This window comes from Octopus bimaculoides, chromosome 2, assembly GCF_046866305.1.
Source record: "Octopus bimaculoides isolate indiv1 chromosome 2, ASM4686630v1, whole genome shotgun sequence".
NCBI classification, from domain to species: Eukaryota; Metazoa; Mollusca; class Cephalopoda; order Octopoda; family Octopodidae; genus Octopus; species Octopus bimaculoides.
In genome coordinates this window covers 139,824,294-139,847,414 of record NC_142929.1, presented here as the reverse complement: position 1 = coordinate 139,847,414, position 23,121 = coordinate 139,824,294, and the positions used below count along the sequence as shown (strand labels likewise).

The window sequence follows — 23,121 nt, the reverse complement described above, 5'->3', positions numbered from 1 at the left end:
CTGTTAGTGGGACCCGAAAATGCAAAGAGAAATAAGCATTAAAATTATTGGGAGAAGCGGATAAGATGGCGGGTAAGAGGAGAGGGATGGAAGATGTGGGAGGGAGGATGGAGAGGGACAGAGGAAGAGGGAGAGTGAGGATGCAGAAAGAGTAGGAGTGAGATGGGTAGAGAGAGAATGGGAGGGAGGTGGAGGGCAACAAATGAGGCAGGGGAGGGGTGAGGAGGACGACAACAACAACAACAACTATGATGGAGGCAGTAAAGAGTCAAGATACAGAAGACGAGGAGAAGGCACGTAAAATAAAACCACATCATCATCATCATCATCATCATCATCCTCATCCTCCTCCTCCTCCTCATCCTCATCCTCCTCCTCCTCCTCCTCATCATCATCGTCGTCGTTTAAGGTCCGCCTTCCATGTTGGCATGGGTGGGATGGTTTCGCAAGAGCCAGCCAGGCAGAAGCTTGCACCAGACTTTTGTGTCTGTTTTACATCCATATTAGGAAGAGCATTGGCGTTAGGAAGGGCATCCAGCTGTAGAAACTTTGCCAGATCAGATTGAGCCTGGTGCAGCCATCTGGTTCACCAGTCCTCAGTCAAATCGTCCAACCCATGCCAGCATGGAAAGCGGACGTTAAACGATGATGATGATGATGATGATGATGATGATGATGGCTTTTCTATAGTGATGAATATAGGTTCAGGCATTCTTTTACAACCAGGCACTCTTCTTGTCATAAACCCTTATCAGTTTTTCAAGTGAAGGATCTCTTATTCCACACGTCTTTGAATGCATAAGGCCAGCAAACAATTTGCAGACAGGGGATAACAAGTAATTAACCATTATTTAGTAAAAAAAAAAAAAAAAAAGGTGCAGGAGTGGCTGTGTGGTAAGTAGCTTGCTTACCAAACACATGGTTCCGGGTTCAGTCCCACTGCGTGGCACCTTGGGCAAGTGTCTTCTACTATAGTCTTGGGCTGACCAAAGCCTTGTGAGTGGATTTGGTAGACGGAAACTGAAAGAAGCCTGTTGTATATATGTATATGTATGTGTGTTTGTGTGTCTGTGTTTGTCCTCCCCAACATCGCTTGACAACCAATGCTGGTGTGTTTATGTCCTTGTAACTTAGCAGTTAGAATAAGTACTAGGCTTACAAAGAATAAGTCTTGGGGTCGATTTGCTCGACTAAAGGCGGTGCTCTAGCATGGCCGCAGTCAAATGACTGAAACAAATAAAAGAGTAAAAGAGTAAGTAGAAAAATGTAAAAAGTACTTACTTCGTTCAATTGCCCTCATTGAAGCGTAATAAAACTGTTGATATCCTGGTGGTTGAGGGGAGGAATTAAAATCAAAATAACCAATTACGGCATTCTAGAAGAGGAAAAACGGTAAAAAAAATATATAAAAGAAATAAGAAACATTTTGCTGGGTTTTTTGTATGTTTGTTTTTGGAAAATTCATAAGTGCTTGGTTTTGTTAAAGGTTCCTTGACATGCTGGAGCACTATAATCTTACAAGTAGTGTCAGTTGTTTCTAATCTTCCATGGAAATATGTTCACCCATGTGGAAATACGATGTCTGACCAATAAGTAACCAGACTGATGCCATAGTAATGAAGCTAAAGCACGCAGAGTGAAGCAGTTGGCATAGATTGACCTTGACCTCTGCTGTGCATGCACACTAAGTTCTAACATTCTAGCACACTTCTGCTGTTTACAGCAGTACTTGGAAGGAAGGTGTGTCACACTGACCATGACAGAGAAAGGTGTCGTGGCGATACCTGATCAGAGGCCGATGCAAAGTTGCAGAAAGCATATGGAGAGGAGTGAATGAGGTACACACAAGTGTATGAGTGGTTCAGACATTTCCAAGATGGCTGAAAAAATGTCAATAGTGACGGACGTTTACGGAGACCTGCAACAAGCAGAACTGAGTAAAACATTGCAGATGTGTGTGCAGCTGTAAGAGGAAATTGTCGAATCACTATCCATGAGTTATCAGAAGAGGTGCAGATTAGTTACGGTTCAGTTAAGTCCGTTATCATCGAAGATTTGGGTACGAGACATGTGTGTGCCAAAACTACTTGCAGCTGACCAAAAAGACACTTGGGTTTCAGTTGCACAAGATCTACTTGATTGTGTCGAGAACATAAAGAACTTTTTGAAAATTTTGCATAGGCGCAGGAGTGGCTATGTGGTAAGTAGCTTGCTTACCAACCACAAGGTCCCAGGTTCAGTTCCACTGCGTGGCACCTTGGGCAAGTGTCTTCTACTATAACCTCGGGCTGACCAAAGCCTTGTAAGTGGATTTGGTCAACGGAAACTGAAAGAAGCTCATCGTATATATGTGTGTGTATGTATGTATATGTTTGTGTGTCTGTTCTTTGTCCCCCCCCAACATCGCTTGACAACCGATGCTGGTGTGTTTACGTCCCCGTAACTTAGCGGTTCGCCAACAGACACCGATAGCATAAGTACCAGGCTTACAAAGAATAAGTCCTGGGGTCGATTTGCTCGACTAGCGGCAGTGCTCCAGCATGGCCGCAGTCAAATTACTGCAACAAACAAACAAATAAAAGAATAAAAGAAATTATTATTATTATTATTATTATTATTGCTACTATTTCATTCAGACAATTAGTATTTAAGAAAGAGACATAGATACGTTAGAAAGAAATACTCACATCATGTAAAGAAACAAACTTCTTGATCCCCTTTTCATCAAAGAGATGAGTAATTGGATAAATAAGGTTTTCAAGGAAATGTACAAAATAATCAGCTGTAGGGATACCTGTAATTATATGAAAAAAGTTAATCATTACTGAAATATTCATCATCATTATCATCATCGTTGTTTAGTGTCTGCTCTCCCTGCTGACATGGGTTGGACGGTTTGACTAAGGACTGGCAAGCCGGGAGGCTGAACCATGCTCCGGTCTGATCTGACAAGGTCTCTACAGCTGGATGCCCTTCCTAACGCCAACCGCTCCAAAAGTGTAGTGGATGCTTTTTCATGCCACCGGCATGGGGGCCAGTCAGGCAGCACTGGCATCGATTCTGCTTGAATGGTGCTTTTTATGTGCCACTGGCATGGGAGCCAGTCAGGCGGTACTGGCACTGACCACGCTTGAATGGTGCTTTTTACATGCCACGGCACAGGAGCCAGTCCTGTGGCACTGACATCGACCACGCTCAAATGGTGCTTTCTACATGCCCGTGGCAAAGGTGCCGGTCAGACGGCACTGGCATCGCCCACGACAACAAAATGATTAATTATATTCACTTTAATAATGTTTGTTGACGCTTCCATATCGTCTCATGCTATGTCATGGTCCATCAACTGTTTTAATGTCCACTTTTCTATGCTTGCATGGATCAGATAGAATTTATTGAGGCAGATTTTCTACAGCAGGATGTCCTTCCTGTTGCCAACCTCATCTGTTTCAAAGCAAAGTGATATTTCACCATGGCCAGACATGTTTTCACAGAAGACTGGAAATGAAGGACATTGCGCATCATCATCATCATCATCGTTTAACGTCCGCTTTCCATGCTAGCATGGGTTGGACGATTTGACTGAGGACTGGTGCAACCGGATGACTACACCAGGCTCCAATCTAATTTGGCAGAGTTTCTACATCTGGATGCCCTTCCTAACGCCAACCACTCAGAGAGTAACAGTGAAAAAACAACCCCTGTAATTAGTGGCAGCAGTGTAAAATTACCAAATGTTTAATCGGGTTGCTAATGATACACATACACACACACACATACATATGACCAAAGCTTTGTAATTGAATTTGGGAGGCAGAAGTTCCCATCATGTGTATACATGTGTGTAAATGCTAGTGCCTCCTAACATACACACACACACACACACACACACACACATACAACAGGCTTCTTTCAGTTTCTGTCTACCAAATCCACTCACAAGGCTTTGGTTGGCCCAAGGCTATAGTAAAAGACACTCGCTCAAGGTGCCACACGGTGGGACTGAACCCGGAATCATGTGGCTGGGAAGCAAGCTTCTTACCACACAGCCACTATTAAATAGTTATATATTTGATGTAATACCACGCCATCAGTCAAGACCAATGATGACTTGGTAGCAAGAATTATATATTTGCTAATTGCTTTTTTATGTAGTCATGTGGTTGCAAGGCAAGTATAGACTTATTTTTGGTTCCCCTGCACATGACAGCTGGAGAGATAAAGAAGGCTGCACCAGCCCCTCTCCCTCCACACACACACACACACATATCATATAATAAGCAGGGAACAGGTGTGATATTCAGAGCTTTGTAGGTCATACATGCACTTCTAGTGTCTGACACGTATCCAACACTCTAGCCTATTCTGAATTTGGTGACCTACACTGAGTAATGGAGTGGAGTGTGGAACCCACTAATCATCTTGAATTTGGTTGCATGTAGCACATAACAGCACCCCCTACTTTGATATACATATATATATATATTTATTTATTTTATTCTTTTTTTATTAACTTGTATCAGTCATTTGATTGCGGCCATGCTGGAGCACTGCCTTTAGGACTTATTGTTTGTATACCTAGTACTTATTCTATCGGTCTCTTCTGCCAAACTGCTAAGTTACGGAGACATGAACACACTAACATCAGTTGTCAAGCAATGCTAGGGGGACAAACACAGTTACAAAAATACATACATATGTATATATATATATATACACAATGAGCTTCTTTCAGTTTCCATCTACCAAATCCACTCAGAAGGCTTTGGTCAGCCCGAGGCTATAGTAGAAGACACTTGCCCAAGGTGCTACGCAATGGGACTGAACCTGGAACCATGTGGTTGGGAAGCAAGCTTCTTTTCTTACCACACAGCTACGCCTCTGCCTGTATATGTATATATATATATATATATATATATATATATATATACATACAGCTCACAGATATATATATATGCACATACACACACACTCACAGATACACACACGTGCACACATGCATACACACACACACATATATATATATATATATATATATATATATATATATATCTATAGAAAGTCCACCTCAACTGGCCCATGTGAGAATGGGCTTCCACACAGTTTCCATCAACCAATTTAACTCACAAGGCATTGGTCAGCCCGAGGCTGTAGTAGAAGACAATTGCCCTAGGTGCCATGCAGTGGAACTGAACCTGGAACCATGTGGTTGGTAAATAAGCCAAACCTATGTCGTCATCATCATCATCATCATCATCATCATCGTCGTTTAACGACCACTTTCCATGCTGGCATAGGTTGGACAATTTGGCTGAGGACTGGCGAACCAGATGGCTACACCAGGCTCCAATCTGATCTGGCAGAGTTTCTACAGCTGGATGCCCTTCTTAACACCAACCACTCCAAGAGTGTAGTGGGTGCTTTTACGTGCCACCGGCACGAGGGCTAGTCAGGTGGTACTGAAAACGGCCATGCTCAAATGGTGTTTTTTATGTCCACCCGCACAGAAGCCAGTCAGGCGGCACTGGCAACGACCTTACTCGAATATTTTTTCACATGCCACCGGCACAAGTGCCAGTAAGGTGATGCTGGTAATGATCACGCTTGAATGGTGCTTTTTATGTGCCACTGGCACGGGGGCCAGCCAGCGACCCTGGTGACAATCACGATTGGATGGTGCTCTAACTTATTAGCCAAACACTTGTACAATTATATTTTGTCAGCAAGTAAGGGAGACAACTGCAGACATGCTTTAGCCTTATTGAAACCTCATTATAGAAAACTGAATAAATCATTATACCTGTGTACTGAAACCCATCCAAGTTGGTGTGATAAACATACAGCATTGGATGGGATATGAATTTATACTTTCGATGACATTCTCCTTCATTCCACCAACAATTAACAGCCACAAACTTGACCTGAAAATAGTGAGACATAATTATATATAAATGTTAATAATTACCTGTGTATGTGTGTGTGTGTGTGTGTGTGTGTGTGTGTGTGTGTGTGTTTGTGTGTGTGTGTGTGTGTGTGTGTGTATACGTGTGTGTGTAAGTGTTTGTACGTGTGTGTAAGTGTGTGTGTGTACGTCTGTACGTGTGTGTGTGTGTGTGTATGTGTGTGTGTACGTGTGTGTGTACGTGTGTGTGTGTACGTGTACATGTGTGTGCGTGTGTGTGTGTGTGTGTGTACATGTGTGTGTATATGTGTGTGTATGTGTAGGTGTGTGTGCATACGTGTACATGTGTGTGTGTATGTGTGTTTATTAGTATTCAGCAGAAGTAACAGACTGACTCAACTTCCTGTTTTGTTATACAATAACCCTGAAAACAATACATTCAGAATTCTCAACTGTAACACATACCCCTCACAGCAACGCAACAACAACAACAACAACCACATACTGGATATTAAGTGCTTCAAGTGGAAACAGCTGGGATTTTAACTTACCTGCCTACCTACCTACCTACCTACATTGTATACACACACACACACACACACACATATATATATATATACATACATATACATACACACACACATTTATATAAACAATATATATACACATACATATATGTACACATACATACATATATATATATATATATATATATATATATATATATATACAGATACCCACAAACACACATATTTATACACACAAACACACATTTATATAAACAATATATGTGTGTAGATATATATATATATATATATATATATCATCATCATCATCATCGTTTAACGTCCGCTTTCCATGCTAGCTTGGGTTGGACAATTTGACTGTGGACTGGCGAACCAGATAGCTGCACCAGGTTCCAATCTGATCTGGCAGAGTTTCTACAGCTGGATGCTCTTCCTAATGCCCACTCTGAGAGTGTAGTGGGTGCTTTTACGTGCCACCGGCATGAGGGCCATTCCTGCAGTACTGGCAACGACCACGCTTAAAATGGTGTTTTTTACATGCCACTTGCACAGGAGCCAGTCCAGCGACGTACACACACATATTTACATACTAACTTTTAAAGCTTTGACACAACAAAACACACACACACACACACACACACACACAACATTATGATGTGGTTTGTGAAATTCTGAAATATTTATATATTTATTTAGAAAACTAACTTCTGAGACTGTTTAAAATTGGGTACCTTTACTGACACAGACCAAAGAGCTATGAAATAATAGTACCTTATTTTCAACTCCACTGAATTAAATAATTAGAATTATAGCAAGGCTGTCAACTTATGACCTTCCAAATCTATTGACCAACCCTTCAGATATACATTCAATACGTTTCCCTATTAAACTAGTTCATTAAACTTGGATATTAAAGCACAATTAAGAACAATTACAGATTGTGTACTTGAGTGCAATAATGAACTTTAATGACACAGTATCTATTTACTGTTAGATAGACTAAGCCATTTGCAGATAATTTCTCAGAACATTCAGTTGATTCTCCTCCAGTTCTACAGATTGAGTTATACAGCATCATCATCATCATCCTCCTCATTTAATGTCCGTATTCCATGCTAGCATGGGTGGGACGGTACCACGAGCCAGCCAGGCCGAAGCCTGCACCAGATTACTGTGACTATTTTGGCAGGATTTTTACAGCTGGATGCCCTTCCTAATACTAACCACTCAGCAGAGTGGACTTCGTGCTTTTTACGTGGCACAAACACAGCCGAGGTTAGTTTTGGCAAGGTTTTTCCAGCTGGATGCCCTTCCGAACACGAACCACTTTACAGTGTGGACTGGATGCTTTTAAGTGGCACCTGTACTGACAGGGTTGCCATTGTTATAATATCCACTTTTCCATGGTCATGTGGGTGAGATAGAATTCAATGAAGCAACTGGATGCCCTTCCTGTCACCATCCCTTAACTGTTTCTATGCAAATATTTCCCTATGACTGGACAAGTTTTCATGGAAGTTTGAAAACAAAGGACACCAACTGCATGACTGGTGACACTTGTTTAAAACTATCAAACAATGTCAAGACAAGGAGACAAAACACACCCCCCACACACACACACACATATACAAATGTGTATATATATATGTATATATATATACATGTATATATATCATCATCATCATCATCATCGTTTAACGTCCGTTTTCCATGCTAGCATGGGTTGGACGATTTGATTGACTGTCTTTTTGTTCTGAGTTCAAATTCCACCACAGCCAACTTTGCCTTTCATCCCTTCAGGGTTGATAAAATAAGTACCAGTTGAGTACTGGAGTCAATGTAATCGACCTACTGTCTGCCCTGAAATTGCTGGCCTTGTGCCTAAATTTGAAACCATTATTATTATTATTATTGCTTTTGCACAGCTCCTAACCCTGGAGATGTACTACAGTGTCAGCTGTTCACTACCAGTGAACTAAAGTAACACCCATTATTTTTCGAACACCTTCTGGAGTATTCGAGCAGTTTCAAGCAGTGCTGTTTTCTGCAAGTGCTCCACCCTTATTGCAGCCCCTATTTATTCCACGTACTTCTTGAGATTTTTGCTCACTGTTCCGAGAACTCCGACAATTACTAGTACTACTATCACCTTTTTTCAGTGTCCACAACAGCTTAACTTCTCAAGCTAACCTGTCATATTTATTGACTTTTCTTTCTTCCTCATTGCATACCTTGTTGTCAGCTGGGCATGCTATATCTGTGATCCAGCATCGTTTGCTTTCTTTGTCATTATTATTATTATTATTATTATTATTATGATTATTATTATTATTAAGACGGCAAGCTAGCAGAATCATTAGAGCATCAGAAAAAAATGCTTAGTGGCATTTCACTTGTCTTTATGTTCTGAGTTCAAATTCCACCAAGGTCGACTTTGCCTTTCATCCTTTCAGGTTCGATAAATTAAGTACCAGATAAGTGCTGGGGTCAATGTAATCAACCTACTGTCAGCCCTGAAATTGCAGGCCTTGTGCCAAAATTTGAAACAACAACAGCAGCAGCAGCAACGACAACAACTACTACTACTACTACTACTACTACTACTACTATTATTATTATTATTAAGACCGCGAGCTGGTGAAATTGTTAGCATGCCAGGAAAAAATGCTTAGTGGCCTTTCACCTATCTTTATGTTCTGAGTCCAAATTCCACCAAGGTCGACTTTGCCTTTCATCCATTCGGGGTCAATGAATTAAGTACCAGTTGAGTACTGAAGTTGATGTAATAAACTAGTGCCCTCCCACAAAATTTCAGGCTTTGTGCCTGTAGGAGAAAGGATTATAATGGTATAATTAAGGGAGCAAGCTGGCAGAATCGTTATCACACTGGACAAAATGCTTAGCAGCATTTCATCTGCCTTGACATTCTGAGTTCAAATTCCACCACTTTCATCCTTTCAGGGCTGATAAAATAGGTCCCAGCTGAGCACTGGGGTCGATGTAATCGGTCTACTCTCTGCCCTGAAATTGCTGGCTTTGTGCCTAAATTTGAAAGCAATATAATAATACACATTTATATGTAGAAGGAAATTAAGAACTTACCTGGTCTTTCATGAAACTGGCTGCTTTATGGAACTCCCATCTGACAGCCATTGACCTGGTGCACCAGGGAGCGTAGTACATGACGAAAATGATTTCATCATCTCTTACAAAGTCTAGCAGGGAACTGATAGAGCCAAAAGGGAATTCCACAACCAGAGAGTCAAAAGGGAAGAACCTCCGAGGGGGCATCGGAGGCAGAATAACAGGCTTCGAGCTGAATGCACTGTGGGAAGAAAGAATTTGAAGAAATGTATGAGAAGTCATGGGAGTTGCAGAAAGGAGAAACAATTAGGCTGTTAGGAAAATATAAAACGACATCGTCATCATCATCATCGTTTAACGTCCGCTTTCCATGCTGGCATGGGTTGGACGATTTGACTGAGGACTGGTGAACCGGATGGCTACACCAGGCTCCAATCTGATTTGGCAGAGTTTCTACAGCTGGATGCCCTTCCTAATGCCAACCACTCCGAGAGTGTAGTGTGTGCTTTTACGTTCCACCAGTACGAAGGCCAGTCAGCCGGTACTGGCAATGGCCATGCTCAAAATGGTGCATTTTACGTGCCACCTGCACAGGAGCCAGACCAGTGGCACTGGCAACGATCTCGCTCGAATGCTTTTTTCACGTGCCAGTAAGGCGATGCTGGTAACGACCACGCTCAAATGGTGCTATTTATGTGCCACTGGCACAGAAGCCAGACAGCTGCTCTGGCAACGATCACGCTCGGACGGTGCTGTGCCAACACGATTTCGAATTCACTTGCCCCAACAGGTCTTTGCAAGCCGAGTTTAGTGTCCAATGAGGGAGAGGTTGGCATGGGTGCCACCTTTTGATAGCAACCTGCCTTAGAATGGCCCCTGGTTCTATGATCCAAACTTTCTGTTTTAAAGTCATCAGCATCATTGTTTTCACGTCCACTTTTCCATGCCTGCATGGGTCAGGAGGAATTCATTGAGACAAATTCACTCACAAGGCTTTGGTCAGCCCGAGGCTATAGTAGAAGACACTTGCCCAAAGTTCCATGCAGTGGGACTGAACCCGGAACCATGTGGTTGGTAAGCAAGCTACTTACCACACAGCCGCTCCTGTATCACTTTTTTTACTTAAGGAATGGGAAAATACAAACAACCTGAATACTAAAGGATTAAAACAAAAAATTTGCATCACAGAACCAGGGACAGTCTCAAATTGAGTAAAGCAAAGAGAATTCTAGAGACTTGCCTAAGCTTTCAATTTTGTTATTTTCTTCCCCTAAGAGCATAACATTTGAAGTATCACAAATCATGGACAGTAAACATTATTGGGTAGAAATGAGTCAGACCACTTAAGTATAATTACAAACAATAGGTATTACAGGAGCATTCCACTTAGTTGCATTTAAGTACTTTAGAATGGAAGAAAACATGTTTTCAGACCAGAAACAACCATCAGCAAAATTTGTAAAGCTTACAATAGTATTCCATTCAAACTTATACTCACTCCTCAGAATACAAATAGGAATGAAATGGGAATGATTCCATTACAGAGGCTTTCCTTTGTGTTACTGTAAAAAGAACAAAATTTTCAAGATGTTTCCCGCATAAGAATTAAGGTACTTTGAGAGATATGAAGTACATTTGGGATTTTGTTTTCAACATACACACACACACACACAAACACACAACAGGCTTCTTTCAGTTTTTATCTACCAAATCAACTTATAAGACTTTGGTTGGCCCTGGGCTGTAGAATAAGAGTGCCATGCAGTTGGTCTGAGCCCAAGGTAATATGCAGTGGGACAGACTCCAAAACTATGTGGTTGAGAAAAAAACTTCTTAACCACATTGCCATACATAATATCTTTGAATACATTTCATAACACTTTTGAATAAAATAATATTAAGCCTTAGAATAAATAACACATTTTTCAATCAATATAACTAACAAACAAAGCAAAGAATGAACAGTTGTTGTCAACAAATGTCTGGATTGTCAAACAATGATAGATTTATGTCATAACGACTGAAAGATTTATTTTTACATTCACATCATTCAAGGAAATCACAGCTAAATAAAATTTCTTTAACTAACCATTTCAAAATTTAGAGCAATGAGATTTTATAGAAATTTTTACATCTTTATAGGTGCAGGAGTGGCTGTGTAGGAAGTTTGCTTCCCAACCACAGGGTTCTGAGTTCAGTCCCACTGTGTGGCACCTTGGGCAAGTGTCTTCTACTATAGCCACAGGCCAACCAAAGCCTTGTGAGTGCATTTGGTAGATGGTAAATAGAAGAAGCCCAGTGTGTGTGTATGTGCATGTGTATCCTTTCTTTACGTCTGTGTTTGTCCACCACCACCACCACTTGACATACACACACCACATTGGCGTGTTTATGTCTCCATAACTTAGCAGTTCGGCAAAAGACTGACAGAATAAATCCCAGGCTCAAAAACAGAAGAAAACCAAGTACTGGGGTTGATTTGTTCAATTAAAATTCTTCAAGGCGGTGCCCCAGCATGGCCGCAGTCTAATGACTGAAGGAAGCAAAAGATAAAGGATTTGCTATCTATAAACTATCTATACATAGTTATGTGTAAGAGTGTATTTGTGTATGTGTAGTGTAAATACAATGAACAATAGCTTAACATTTTGGACATTAGCCCTTCATCTGAAAAGAGGAGCACAGCAGAAGTGAAAAGGAGAAACAGTCAGTGAGAGAGAAAACTTTGGCATCGAGAGTTACACTAATGCTAGTACAGGGTGCCACTGCATAGTGCCAAAGACTGCAAATTTGCCATCAAAATATAGGACAAAATATTGCAACAGCCAAGGCCTTAAAAGCCCACAGCTCTTCAATATCCTCCTGAAAGACCTGAGAGACTTACAAGGGGTGGATGAAACTAAACCTCTTACTGTCAAGTGTCCCAGATGAACCAACTTCACAACAGGAAGTGCAGATGAGGGCAGCAGCATCAAACTCCCTCATGCACCAAACATCAATTTCTAAAAAGAATTAATGAAGTAAAATTATGTAGCAACACCAAATGGCGATGCCCCAGCATGGGCTCATGAGCTGAAACTAGATCAAATCAAATCAAGGGTTAGAAACTAGATGGGAATGTTGTTCTCTGGTAACAGAGAGTGAAGAAGGGAGGAAAGAGCAAGTGTATAGATGCAAGTGTAAGAGTGTGTAGCGATAGCTAAATAGTTGAATGATCTCCCTTGCAAAAAAGATTATAGAGTAACCTCCTTTTCTAAGTTTCCTGAAGCATTTGTGTCATGAGATGAGATTCTTAATTACTCAAGAAGCTTAGCGTTTCTAGAATGTCCAGCTTTCCATTAATAAAAACATCTTGCTAGACCTGTTCTTCGCTTCTTAGTCGATTAGACTTAGAGCCATTCACGTCAATGCTATGTCCGTCTATTTCTCTACGCCACATGACTGAAAACAACCACTTAGCTGTTGTTTCTATATTTCCTATCTCTGAACTTTCTTGCATAGATTACTTCATTCAAGTAGATTCTACATTTTGATTACGTATCATCCTCGACCAGTAAATAAAATATATTTTTATGTAGTAAATATATAGTTCTTGAATTTATTCTTCATTTCTATATAAACTCCTGTAATAATATACACGCAGCCACATCAACACCTTGTACTGACTATATATAACCACAACAAGTGTATCTATGTCTGGAAGTGGACATGCATGCATGTCCACTTCCAGACATACATGCACACACGCCTACTTCCAGACATGCATACATACATACATACATGCATGCATAACCAACTAACTTACAATTTACAAATGCAATCTGTAAGTGGAACAGTAAGAATATGCAAGACTTTTCTCAAGTTTAAAATGTAGCATTGTTTTTGTTATCAACATTCCAAAACTGGAGTTTTGTCTCTTTGTTAGAAACCAGATCCTTCTTCCAAGCAAGAACTTAAGTAATTAAAAATAGAAGAGGGTATACATACATATGTATGTATGTGTGCGGAGGGTATCAAATATGTATAAATGGATTGCCACTCGTTTCAATAATGAGTATTCAGATGCTTGATTAACTGAGCTACCTTCTCACTTCAAGATTATGTGTTTGTTTATTTTTAAGACATTGCAGAGTTGGTGTAAGAGGCCAGATCTGGTTGTTTTAAACATAAAACAGGGAGAATATTTTGACTGGACTTGACCAGTTTTAATGGTAAAAGGTTAAAAATTGCAAAAGGTTTCTTGGAAGGAGATTTATTTCTCCTAACAGCAGTCAGAGAAGTTCCTGAGAAAGAATGGACAGACATTATTGACAAGAAGGAATATAACACAAATTAATCACACAGTTGTTTTTCATAATGTTCATTAACTGCTAAGGTAGATTTTTTTTTTGTTTTTGTTTGCTTTTTTTATCACCAGAATGTATCTTTAAACAGATAAGTTTTTTAAATCTTCCACTTGACAAAACAACAATTTTACTACGAATAATATTCCCAGAATTTTTTATCTTATCTTTCTCAAAGATAAGTCAGCTGAAGCACATTGATTATTTTACATATATAGTCATTATGTAGCCCAAGGTTAGACCTGACTGAGCAGACCTATGATTAAATGTGTTCGGTTACCACAATCCAGTGCTTTTGTATATCTAGAACTCTACAACAACAGAGTATGATTTGAAGGAGATCTGGCTGCTATTTTTAGCAAGTTCAGTAGCAGCTGAAATTTCATTTGATTTCAAATTTGTAACCTTCTACAGACAGAGTCTCTAAAAACTTATACAAAGGAAGCTATTCATGCAATAAGAACCAAACAGTTAAGATGTTTTTAATCTTGCCAGAGAACAGATTTCTTAAACACTGCTACTGTGACAAACTGGAATTTTGTCAGTTACAAAGACAGAGGTTCTAGTTGATCCGATCAATGGAACAGCCTGCTTATGGAATTAACATGCAAGTGGCTGAGTACTCCTCAGATATGCATACCCTTAATGTAGTTCCCAGGTAGATTCAGCATGACACAGATTGTGATAAGGCTAGCCTTTTGAAATACAGGCACTACTCATTTTCGTAAGCTGACTGGACTGGAGCAATGTGAAATAAAGTGTCTTGCTCAAGGACACAACATGCTGCTGGGAATTGAACTTGTAGTGGTTATATATAGTCAGTACAAGGTGTTGATGTGGCTGTGTGTATGCTATTACAAGAGTTCATATAGACATGAAAGAATAAATTCAAGACCTATATATTTACTACACAAAAATATATTTTATCTACCGGTCGATGATGATACATAGAATCAATATGTAGAATTTAGTTGAATGAAGTAATCTATGCAAGAAAGTTCAGAGATAGAAAATGCAGAAATAACAGCTAAGTGGTGGTTTTCAGTCATGTGGTGTAGAGAAATATATGGACATTAGAAAGCTCCCCAACCACAGCTGTCGCTGTTGCCAGGAGAGACTCCTATGAATATTGTTGCTAAGCGAGATGAAGCTTATAAAGCCAGTAATTAACTCTAGTTTCAATAAGGTTAGGAATAAGAAACAGATCTACTCTTGTGGGCAGGGCACTCATTAACCATCTGTAACCTTATAGCTATGGGCAGCAAGCTGGCAGAATCATTAGCATGTCAGACAAAATGCTGAGTAGCATGTCTTCCGGCTCTTTATGTTCCGAGTTCAAATCCTGCCAAGGTTCATATTGCCTTTTATCCGTTCTGGATCAATAAAATGAAATACCAGTCGAGTACTAGGGTCAATGTGATCAACTTGTTCCCTACCTTCAAAATTGCTGGCCTTCAACCCGACAATGGGCCAGTGTCCTATTCAGGGAGAGGAGGCACAGGAGTGGCTGTGTGGTAAGTAGCTTGCTTGCCAACCACATGGTTCCAGGTTCAGTTGCACTGCATGGCACCTTGGGCAAATGTCTTCTACTATAGCCTCAGGCCGACCAAACCCTTGTGAGTGGATGTGGTAGACGGAAACTGAAAGAAGCCCGTCGTATATATGTACATATGTGTGTGTGTGTATATGTTTGTGTGTCTGTCCCCCCAACATCACTTGACAACCGATTCTGGTGTGTTTACGTCTCCGTAATGTAGCGGTTCGGCAAAAGAGACCGATAGAATAAGTACTAGGATTAAAAAGAATAAGTCCTGGGGTCTATTTGCTCGACTAAAGGTGGTGCTCTAGCATGGCAGCAGTCAAATGACTGAAACAAGTAAAAGAGTAAAGAGTAAAGAGAGTAACCAATGTTGGTGTGTTTTTCCCACTGCCCCGTAACTTAGCAGTTTGGCAAAAGAGAGACCAATAGAATAAGCACCAGGCTTTACTAAAAAGATAAACAGTACTGGGGTCAACTCAACCAACTAAAGTTCATCAAGGCCTTGCTCCAGCATGGTCACAGTCTAATGACTGAAACAAGTAACAGAATAAAGTATTTTTATCAATTTCTAACACAGGCTTTGTGGTTAAGAAGTTTGCTTTGCAACCATATGGATTCAAGTTCAATCCCATTGTGTGGCACCTCGAGTAAGTGTCCTCTACTAAAGCCTTGAGGCAAGCAATGCTTTGTGAATGGAAACTGTAAAGAAGCCCACCTTGTGTATTTGTATGTAAGTATGTGTGGACATGTACATGCATTCTTTTATTTGTTTCAGTCATTTGCCTACAGCCATGCTGGAGCACCACCTTTAGTCGAACAAATCGACCCCAGGACTTATTCTTTGTAAGCCTAGCGCTTATTCTATTGGTCTCTTTTGCCAAACCACTAGGTTACAAGGACATAAACACACCAACATCAGTTGTCAAGCCATGGTGGTGGGACAAACACACACACAAATACATGCATACATATATATAACATGTATGTATTTATATATATATATATATATATATATATATACAACAGGCTTCTTTCAGTTTCTGTCTACCAAATCTACTCACAAGGCTTTGGTCAGCTCGAAGCTACAGTAGAAGACACTTACCTAAGGTGCCACACAGTGGGACTGAACCCAGGACCATGTGGTTGGTAAGCAAGCTTCTTACCACGCAGTCACTCCTGCGCATGTATGTATGTACGCAAGTGACATGCGTACTTACCACTCATTGTTAAACAATAGGTATTGATGCTTAAGTCCCTGTAACTTAGCAGTCCGGCAAAAGAGAATGATAGAATAAGTAGCAGACTTCAAAGAAATATTGGTGTCTTTTGACTGACTTAAACTCTTGAAAGTGATGCTCCAGCATGACCTCTGTCTAATGACTGCAGCAAGTAAAAGACAAAGTACAAAAGTGACAGGGAAGGGGGTTAAATCAAAGCCGGTATTTTAACATGTATTTTATTTTATTGACTCCAGGAGAATGAAAGACAAAATTGACCACAGTGAGATTTGAACTCAGACCATTCATCATCATCATCACCATCATCATTTAACGTCTGTTGTCCATGCTGACATGGGTTGGACGGTTTGACCAGGCTGGCACGCTAGAAGGCTGCACCAGACTCCATGGTTTTCTGGCATCGTTTATGACGGCCGGATGCCCTTCCTAAAGCCAACCACTCAAAGAGTGTAATGGGTGCTTTTACGTGCCACCGGCACGGGTGCCATTTGCGTGAGACCCGGGGTGTTTTTATGTGCCACCAGCACAGATGCCAATTTGGGTGAAACCAGTATCTGCCACGACTGCGATTTTGCTCGGCTCGATGGGTCTTCTTCTGAAACACAACAAAATGCTAAAGGTCTCGGTCATTGCCTCCATGAGGCCCAGCTGTTAAAGGTTGATTAAATGCTTTGTGGTATTTATTTCGATTTGCATTAGCGATTTTGCCAACCCACTGCCCAACGTTTACATAATTAATTAACACAAAATCATGAAATTATATTTGGATGAAAGGACATATCGATATTAGAGTGATTTACAATTTGCGTAAGCAAAATTAAATGATTAAATATAGAAAGCAATAAAAATACTACGAGAGAGCAAGTTAATAGGGAGAATTGTGCTTAAGAATCGATTAAACAAACACGTTTACACACGCATGCATGCATAGATGGTCGGGTGTAGGAGAAGCGGGTGGGGAGGAGAAAACAAAAAAAAAACCGGTATCGTGTCGTTTCTTACAATGTGTGTGGTCAGCTGATGTGAAAATGCCAATCATTAACAAACACATGTCAAATATACACACAAACAATATATACAATGCGAGCAATCATGGAGGGGAGAGCTCTTATTGGCCACGTGGTGCTAGAAATACCAATCAAAGCTCTGTTGGATCAAAACTTTAGTGTCTTTAAAAAATACACACATTAACCAATATGTTTTAGGTTAATATAGTCCAGGGCTCTCTAGCAGATAGAAGAAAAAAGTAGAAAAACGACGTGATGGTTGTGGTTGGAATGTCGTTAAGTACAAGCCTGTTCACTCAGAGGTAACTCAGGGTTAAACAGCAATGACATAAATGTGCATGAACTAACTAAAGAACTTCTATGTAGTCTCTCGGCTATCTAGAAATAGCAGCCAAACCAGCCTGAAATAAACATCCTAATGGGACACATTAAAGCGACGATGTTGTATCGTATACAAAATAAAAAAGAGAGTGGACACGAGTGGAACGTCTTAAATGAGAAGTCTGCTCGTTCGGTAGAACACAAATACATATATACAGGCAACTGGTGCAATAATCTCCATGTGTCGTGTGAACTGAGTAAAACAACACAGATAGAGTGTCAAGATTGTCGTTAAGTGGGGTTAAAGAGCTATTTTTTATCACTACAGACCATCCTTATTTTCCTTGGAATTTGTTCATTTCGTTTACTGTTTTCAAAATACGTTTACAGAAACGGGAATTTTAAAGGACATTCTCTGGGCAGGGATCACACATACACACACGTGTAGAGAGAGGGGATACTGTCATGGTTTCGTGGTTAGGATAACTACAGTTTGGTTTTCAGTCCTCTAACTCAGCACCTTGGAGGTCCACTAAAACCACAAGACATGTGAATTTGGTAGACAAAACCCAGTCACATAAGTGTGTGCGTGGGGGGGGGGGGTTATTTCTATGCTGGGTTATATAAAAACAGTTTAACTTTAAACTGAAGAATAACTCAATACATTTTAGCAGATTAAAAGCTGAGATGCGTGTGTATGTCAAGCTTGTATTGTCTCCCATAGTCTGAAAAAACGGCGACGGTGTTGGTTTTTTTACGTCCCCGCAAATTAGCGGTTCAGCAAAAGGAGTTCGATCGAATAGGTACTGACCGTAGTCCAATGATCGAAGCAAGAAAATGAATAAGTAGATAGATACAAGCGCAGGAGTGGCTGTGTGGTAAGTAGCTTGCTTACCAACCACATGGTTCCGGGTTCAGTCCCACTGCGTGGCACCTTGGGCAAGTGTCTTCTACTATAGCCTCGGGCAGACCAAAGCCTTGTGAATGAATTTGATAGACGGAAACTGAAAGAAGCCCGTCGTATATATGTATATATATATGTGTGTATATGTTGTGTATCTGTGTTTGTCACTCCAGCATCGCTTGACAACCAATGCTTGCGTGTTTACGTCCCCGTAACTTAGCGGTTCGGCAAAAGGGACCGATTGAAAAGTACTAGGCTTACAAAGAATAAGTCCTGGGGTCGATTTGATTCGACTCGACTAAAGGCGGTGCTCCAGCATGGCCGCAATCAAATGACTGAAACAAGTAAAAGAGTAAAAGATACACGCAGGCACACACAAGCGAGCACAGAGGTGCAAAACAAGGCAAAGAGAGAGAGTAAAATAGTGTTGCATTGAAACGGAAAAGACTTCACAAACTGTTATTCAGAGTTTCTTAAAACTGATCGTCAGACGGCCGGGAGTATTTTGAGCAATGTAACGGTTTGAAGCATTATTTTCACTAAAGTCTTTTCAACTTCAATAAAACACAACACACACACACACACATATATATATATATATATATATATATATATATATATATATATATATATATATAAGAAGCTTGACGGTTTCTGCAGCATATTCCCCGCCTTTTTCTACCTCAATTTGGAAAATCAGAAAAATCTGTGAAATCGGTTAAGCCTTTAAAAATAAACTATCTACAAGATACCCCGTGCATTTTCAATTTATATATATATATATATATATATATATATATATATATATATATATATATATATATATATATATATAGATATGCAGAATTCTCAGTATGTTGGAGAAGCAGGTTACTGTCAATCCCTATATATTTATGATTATATATATATGTACATACATACTGGTAGATAGATAGATAGATAGATAAAGCAATGGTAGTGACACGATTTGCTAAAAATGTTGAGACGACGACAATGAGAAAGAAACAAGAATATTTCAAATTCCATTAAAAATCATCAATAATAATATGAAGAAGAAAAAACTGCATTTAGTTTTGGGTCGATTCTAGTTCCAGCTGATTGTAAGAAATCAATGTTGATGTTTAACATGAGGTCAGTTCTGATTTGAGCAGGCCTTAATGATGAAAGACGGCAAAAACGTTCTAGCGAGGGCTAACCAACCACGACTGCATTATGGAATTATTTAATTTTTGATAGCAGGAATTTGGCCGTTATTTCTAGGAGGTCGACCACCGCATAGAGGTTGTTGCCCTTATTGATTCGCTCGTGGAAGGATGTGTGTGTAAATGCAGTTAGTGTTTTATAATTAAATTACATATATTCAAAGTATATATCTGTGTGAACACACATATATATGATCATAAATGTGGACATATTCAGAATTATAAACTCGTATAGATCTTAATTGCGAATGGTTAACCACTGAAACTAGTTTATATATACTAGTAATATCCTTGAGAAATGTAAGAATCCCCCCACACACACACAATAACCAATTCTGCCACGCGTACATGACTCCTCTACAGACGAGCCAGCAAGAGTCTGTATGTGGACGTTCGATTTCCTAAAAATAGCTCCTAAATATCCCTCGAATCACTCTGCCGTCTCAAAAGGAAAGGATATGTTACAAAACGTAATCTTACATATATTCATAAGAAAGAAGGAATGGCCGCAGCTCGAATGTCTTTGATTATATGAGTGATTGCGCAATCAAGGCTGACCTGGGGTTAAACAACTTGACTCTTGTCAAGATAAATTCTTTCAAATGAAGACGATAGCCCTAGAGGAGTAGCTTTCTAGGAACAGACAACGCGACTCGGTTTCGATTTCCCGTAAGCAGATCAGAACACAGGGAACGAGGTATATGGGCCAGTTAGCATGGACCCATGATTTTTTTTTTAATGTTACCCTCTACCCCAGGTTTATAAACTAAGGAGAAAGGTCTTTTGATAAAGAACGATATATAAACCGTTTTTAGTTTCATTTATATTTTGTTCTGCTGGCAATACATCACATACATTACATGTACATACCAACAACCGATGCATAAATGATATGTATTTAACGTTAATTACTAAAAATACTGAGTAATTAAAAATTGTTGATAGCAGTGGTGAAGGGCATACACTCCACAACTGGCCCGGATTTATTAACAATATTGTACGAACCTTGTCGATAAAAATCATTCTACATTACTAGAAAAAATGTTTATGGTGTTGGAAAAGGCAATAAACATCACATGTTATTCACCCAAGTCAGAAATATTTGTTAAAGATCATATTTCTTGTACCTATTTTGAATATTTCTTGTGGTGATTTATTCATACGTCTTCCATCTGGGGCCCATTTATTAGCAATTACTGCTGCTCTCTATCCAGGAACTGCACATAATCGAAGACTTTAACACAGAACACAAATAAATCATATATTTATACGAAGAATGAATAGAAAGCGGTAAAACATGTTTTAGTTTGTTGTAAGCAACGGACATCGTCGGTGTTGTTATGAAACGTAATTAAATTTTATAACAAACATCGTTAATTTAACATAATCACAATAATTCGGTAATTATGACATTTAGCCAAAGGTCAGCGATGATCAAAGGCGTTCCGGCCACGACCATATGATAAATCCTGTCTTTCAGTCGCAGTATCCAAGATGATTTCTAAAGAGAGAAGGATGTAATTAGAAGTAGATTTAACTGCTATTTCTTCTAGCCGGTCGAGCGAACACGGTTCCCCTTGTGTTACTTTCAACTGCAACATTATTAACCCCATTGGTGTTGGGTTTTATCAATGTCAGCTGGAGGATTATTGTAATCTAATTAATGATCATATTGCCTGTCTGTTCTACCAAAAACAACGAGTATAGTTCCCTACCAACATCCCATTTTTCCTCTCTACAGACGAACACAACAAATATGTAAGTTACCAGACGGGAGGGGTGGTCATCCAAACTTTCGTTTATGTTTGTAAACACGGACTTTTTAAACCGATATTGCAGGTTCTTTTATTTTAGCCTTGTTTTCTGGAAGGGTGTGGGTATATTTCAAGGGTCAGTAGAGTCGTAAGAGCATAAGATAAAATTATTTGTGATATTAAATGACGACCCTTGATGTTCGGAGTTCAAATCCTGTACTCTTCGTCCTTCCGGTGTGATCGATAAAATAAAGTAATCAACCAATATACCAGATTCGATTTAACATTCTTCAACAGCATCTTAAATTAAACAAGACCGGGCTTTATGACGGATTAAATAAATCATAGTATATTCCAAATAAACTGTAAATAAGTTAATCTACACATGCATTACATACATTTAGAATACATACATACATGTATGTGTGTATGTACGTGTGAAAAGAAGTTTTAGGAATGAATTATACAAGGAGGATCTTCAGTAAATATAAATTAAAATATCAATTATCAGTTGATCATTTAACTTTTTCCCAACATTAAATAATTTACCATAACAATACATGCTAAAGACTAGTCTATCATAACATACATCATGTATACAAATCCATACATACATATATATATATATATATATATATATATATATATATATATATATATATATATATACACACACATATATAGATAACCATAACAGGGCCGACTAGCCGCACTGACTTGGCTAATAGCAAGGCAAAAACAGGCACGATCGATGATTTAATGGATTCATTTAACTGATGGATGAATGTTAGAACAATATACGAACCTGTTTCCATATCTAGAAATAAAAGCCACGACCAAAAGGAAGATTAAAACGAATAGTTGCGGGTGCTGCGTCATGGCCCTGACGCAGACATGTGGCAACCACTGCCACATCCTCCATTGGCTCCACGTCACATCTCGCATTATCACACGAGATTTTACCATTTCGACTGCTTTTTTTCTCAGCAGTGCCACTTGCTTCTTCAGGGATGATGGCTTAATTGTTTTAGCGTCAGATTTTATAAACCTTAGCATCTTTGTCGTCTTCTGTTTGAACATATACATGAGTGTATGTGTGTATATATATATATATATATATATAAAAGGAGCAAAAATACTGGAGATATATATATTTATATAAGGGCATTACTATAGAAGAATGCCTCACGCCAAACTACCATAATAAACACAATGTATTTATTATGGTAGTTTAGCGTGAGGCATTCTTCTATAGTAATGCCCTTATATAAATATAAATAAACATATTCTAGGGAATAATGA

General features: G+C 39.4%; 1 protein-coding gene across 2 annotated transcripts in view; it reads right to left on the bottom strand.

The window, feature by feature from the left end:
• The window catches only part of LOC106877346 (thioredoxin domain-containing protein 11), a 78,292-nt gene extending 55,402 nt beyond the window's left edge, over window positions 1-22,890 (bottom strand). Inside the window, exons 1-6 of one of the 2 annotated variants that reach the window (XM_089347788.1) lie at window positions 22,625-22,745; window positions 21,193-21,282; window positions 9,529-9,751; window positions 5,798-5,918; window positions 2,688-2,794; window positions 1,282-1,375 (exon numbers count right to left, since the gene is read on the bottom strand). In XM_089347788.1, the coding sequence (XP_089203914.1) occupies window positions 1,282-1,375; window positions 2,688-2,794; window positions 5,798-5,918; window positions 9,529-9,717 (511 nt within the window). In that variant the 5' untranslated portion in view covers window positions 9,718-9,751; window positions 21,193-21,282; window positions 22,625-22,745. Of the gene's footprint in view, window positions 1-1,281; window positions 1,376-2,687; window positions 2,795-5,797; window positions 5,919-9,528; window positions 9,752-21,192; window positions 21,283-22,624 lie in introns of both variants that reach the window. The other variant, XM_089347787.1, reaches the window with a different exon arrangement.
• Between the last annotated feature and the right edge of the window lie 231 nt (window positions 22,891-23,121).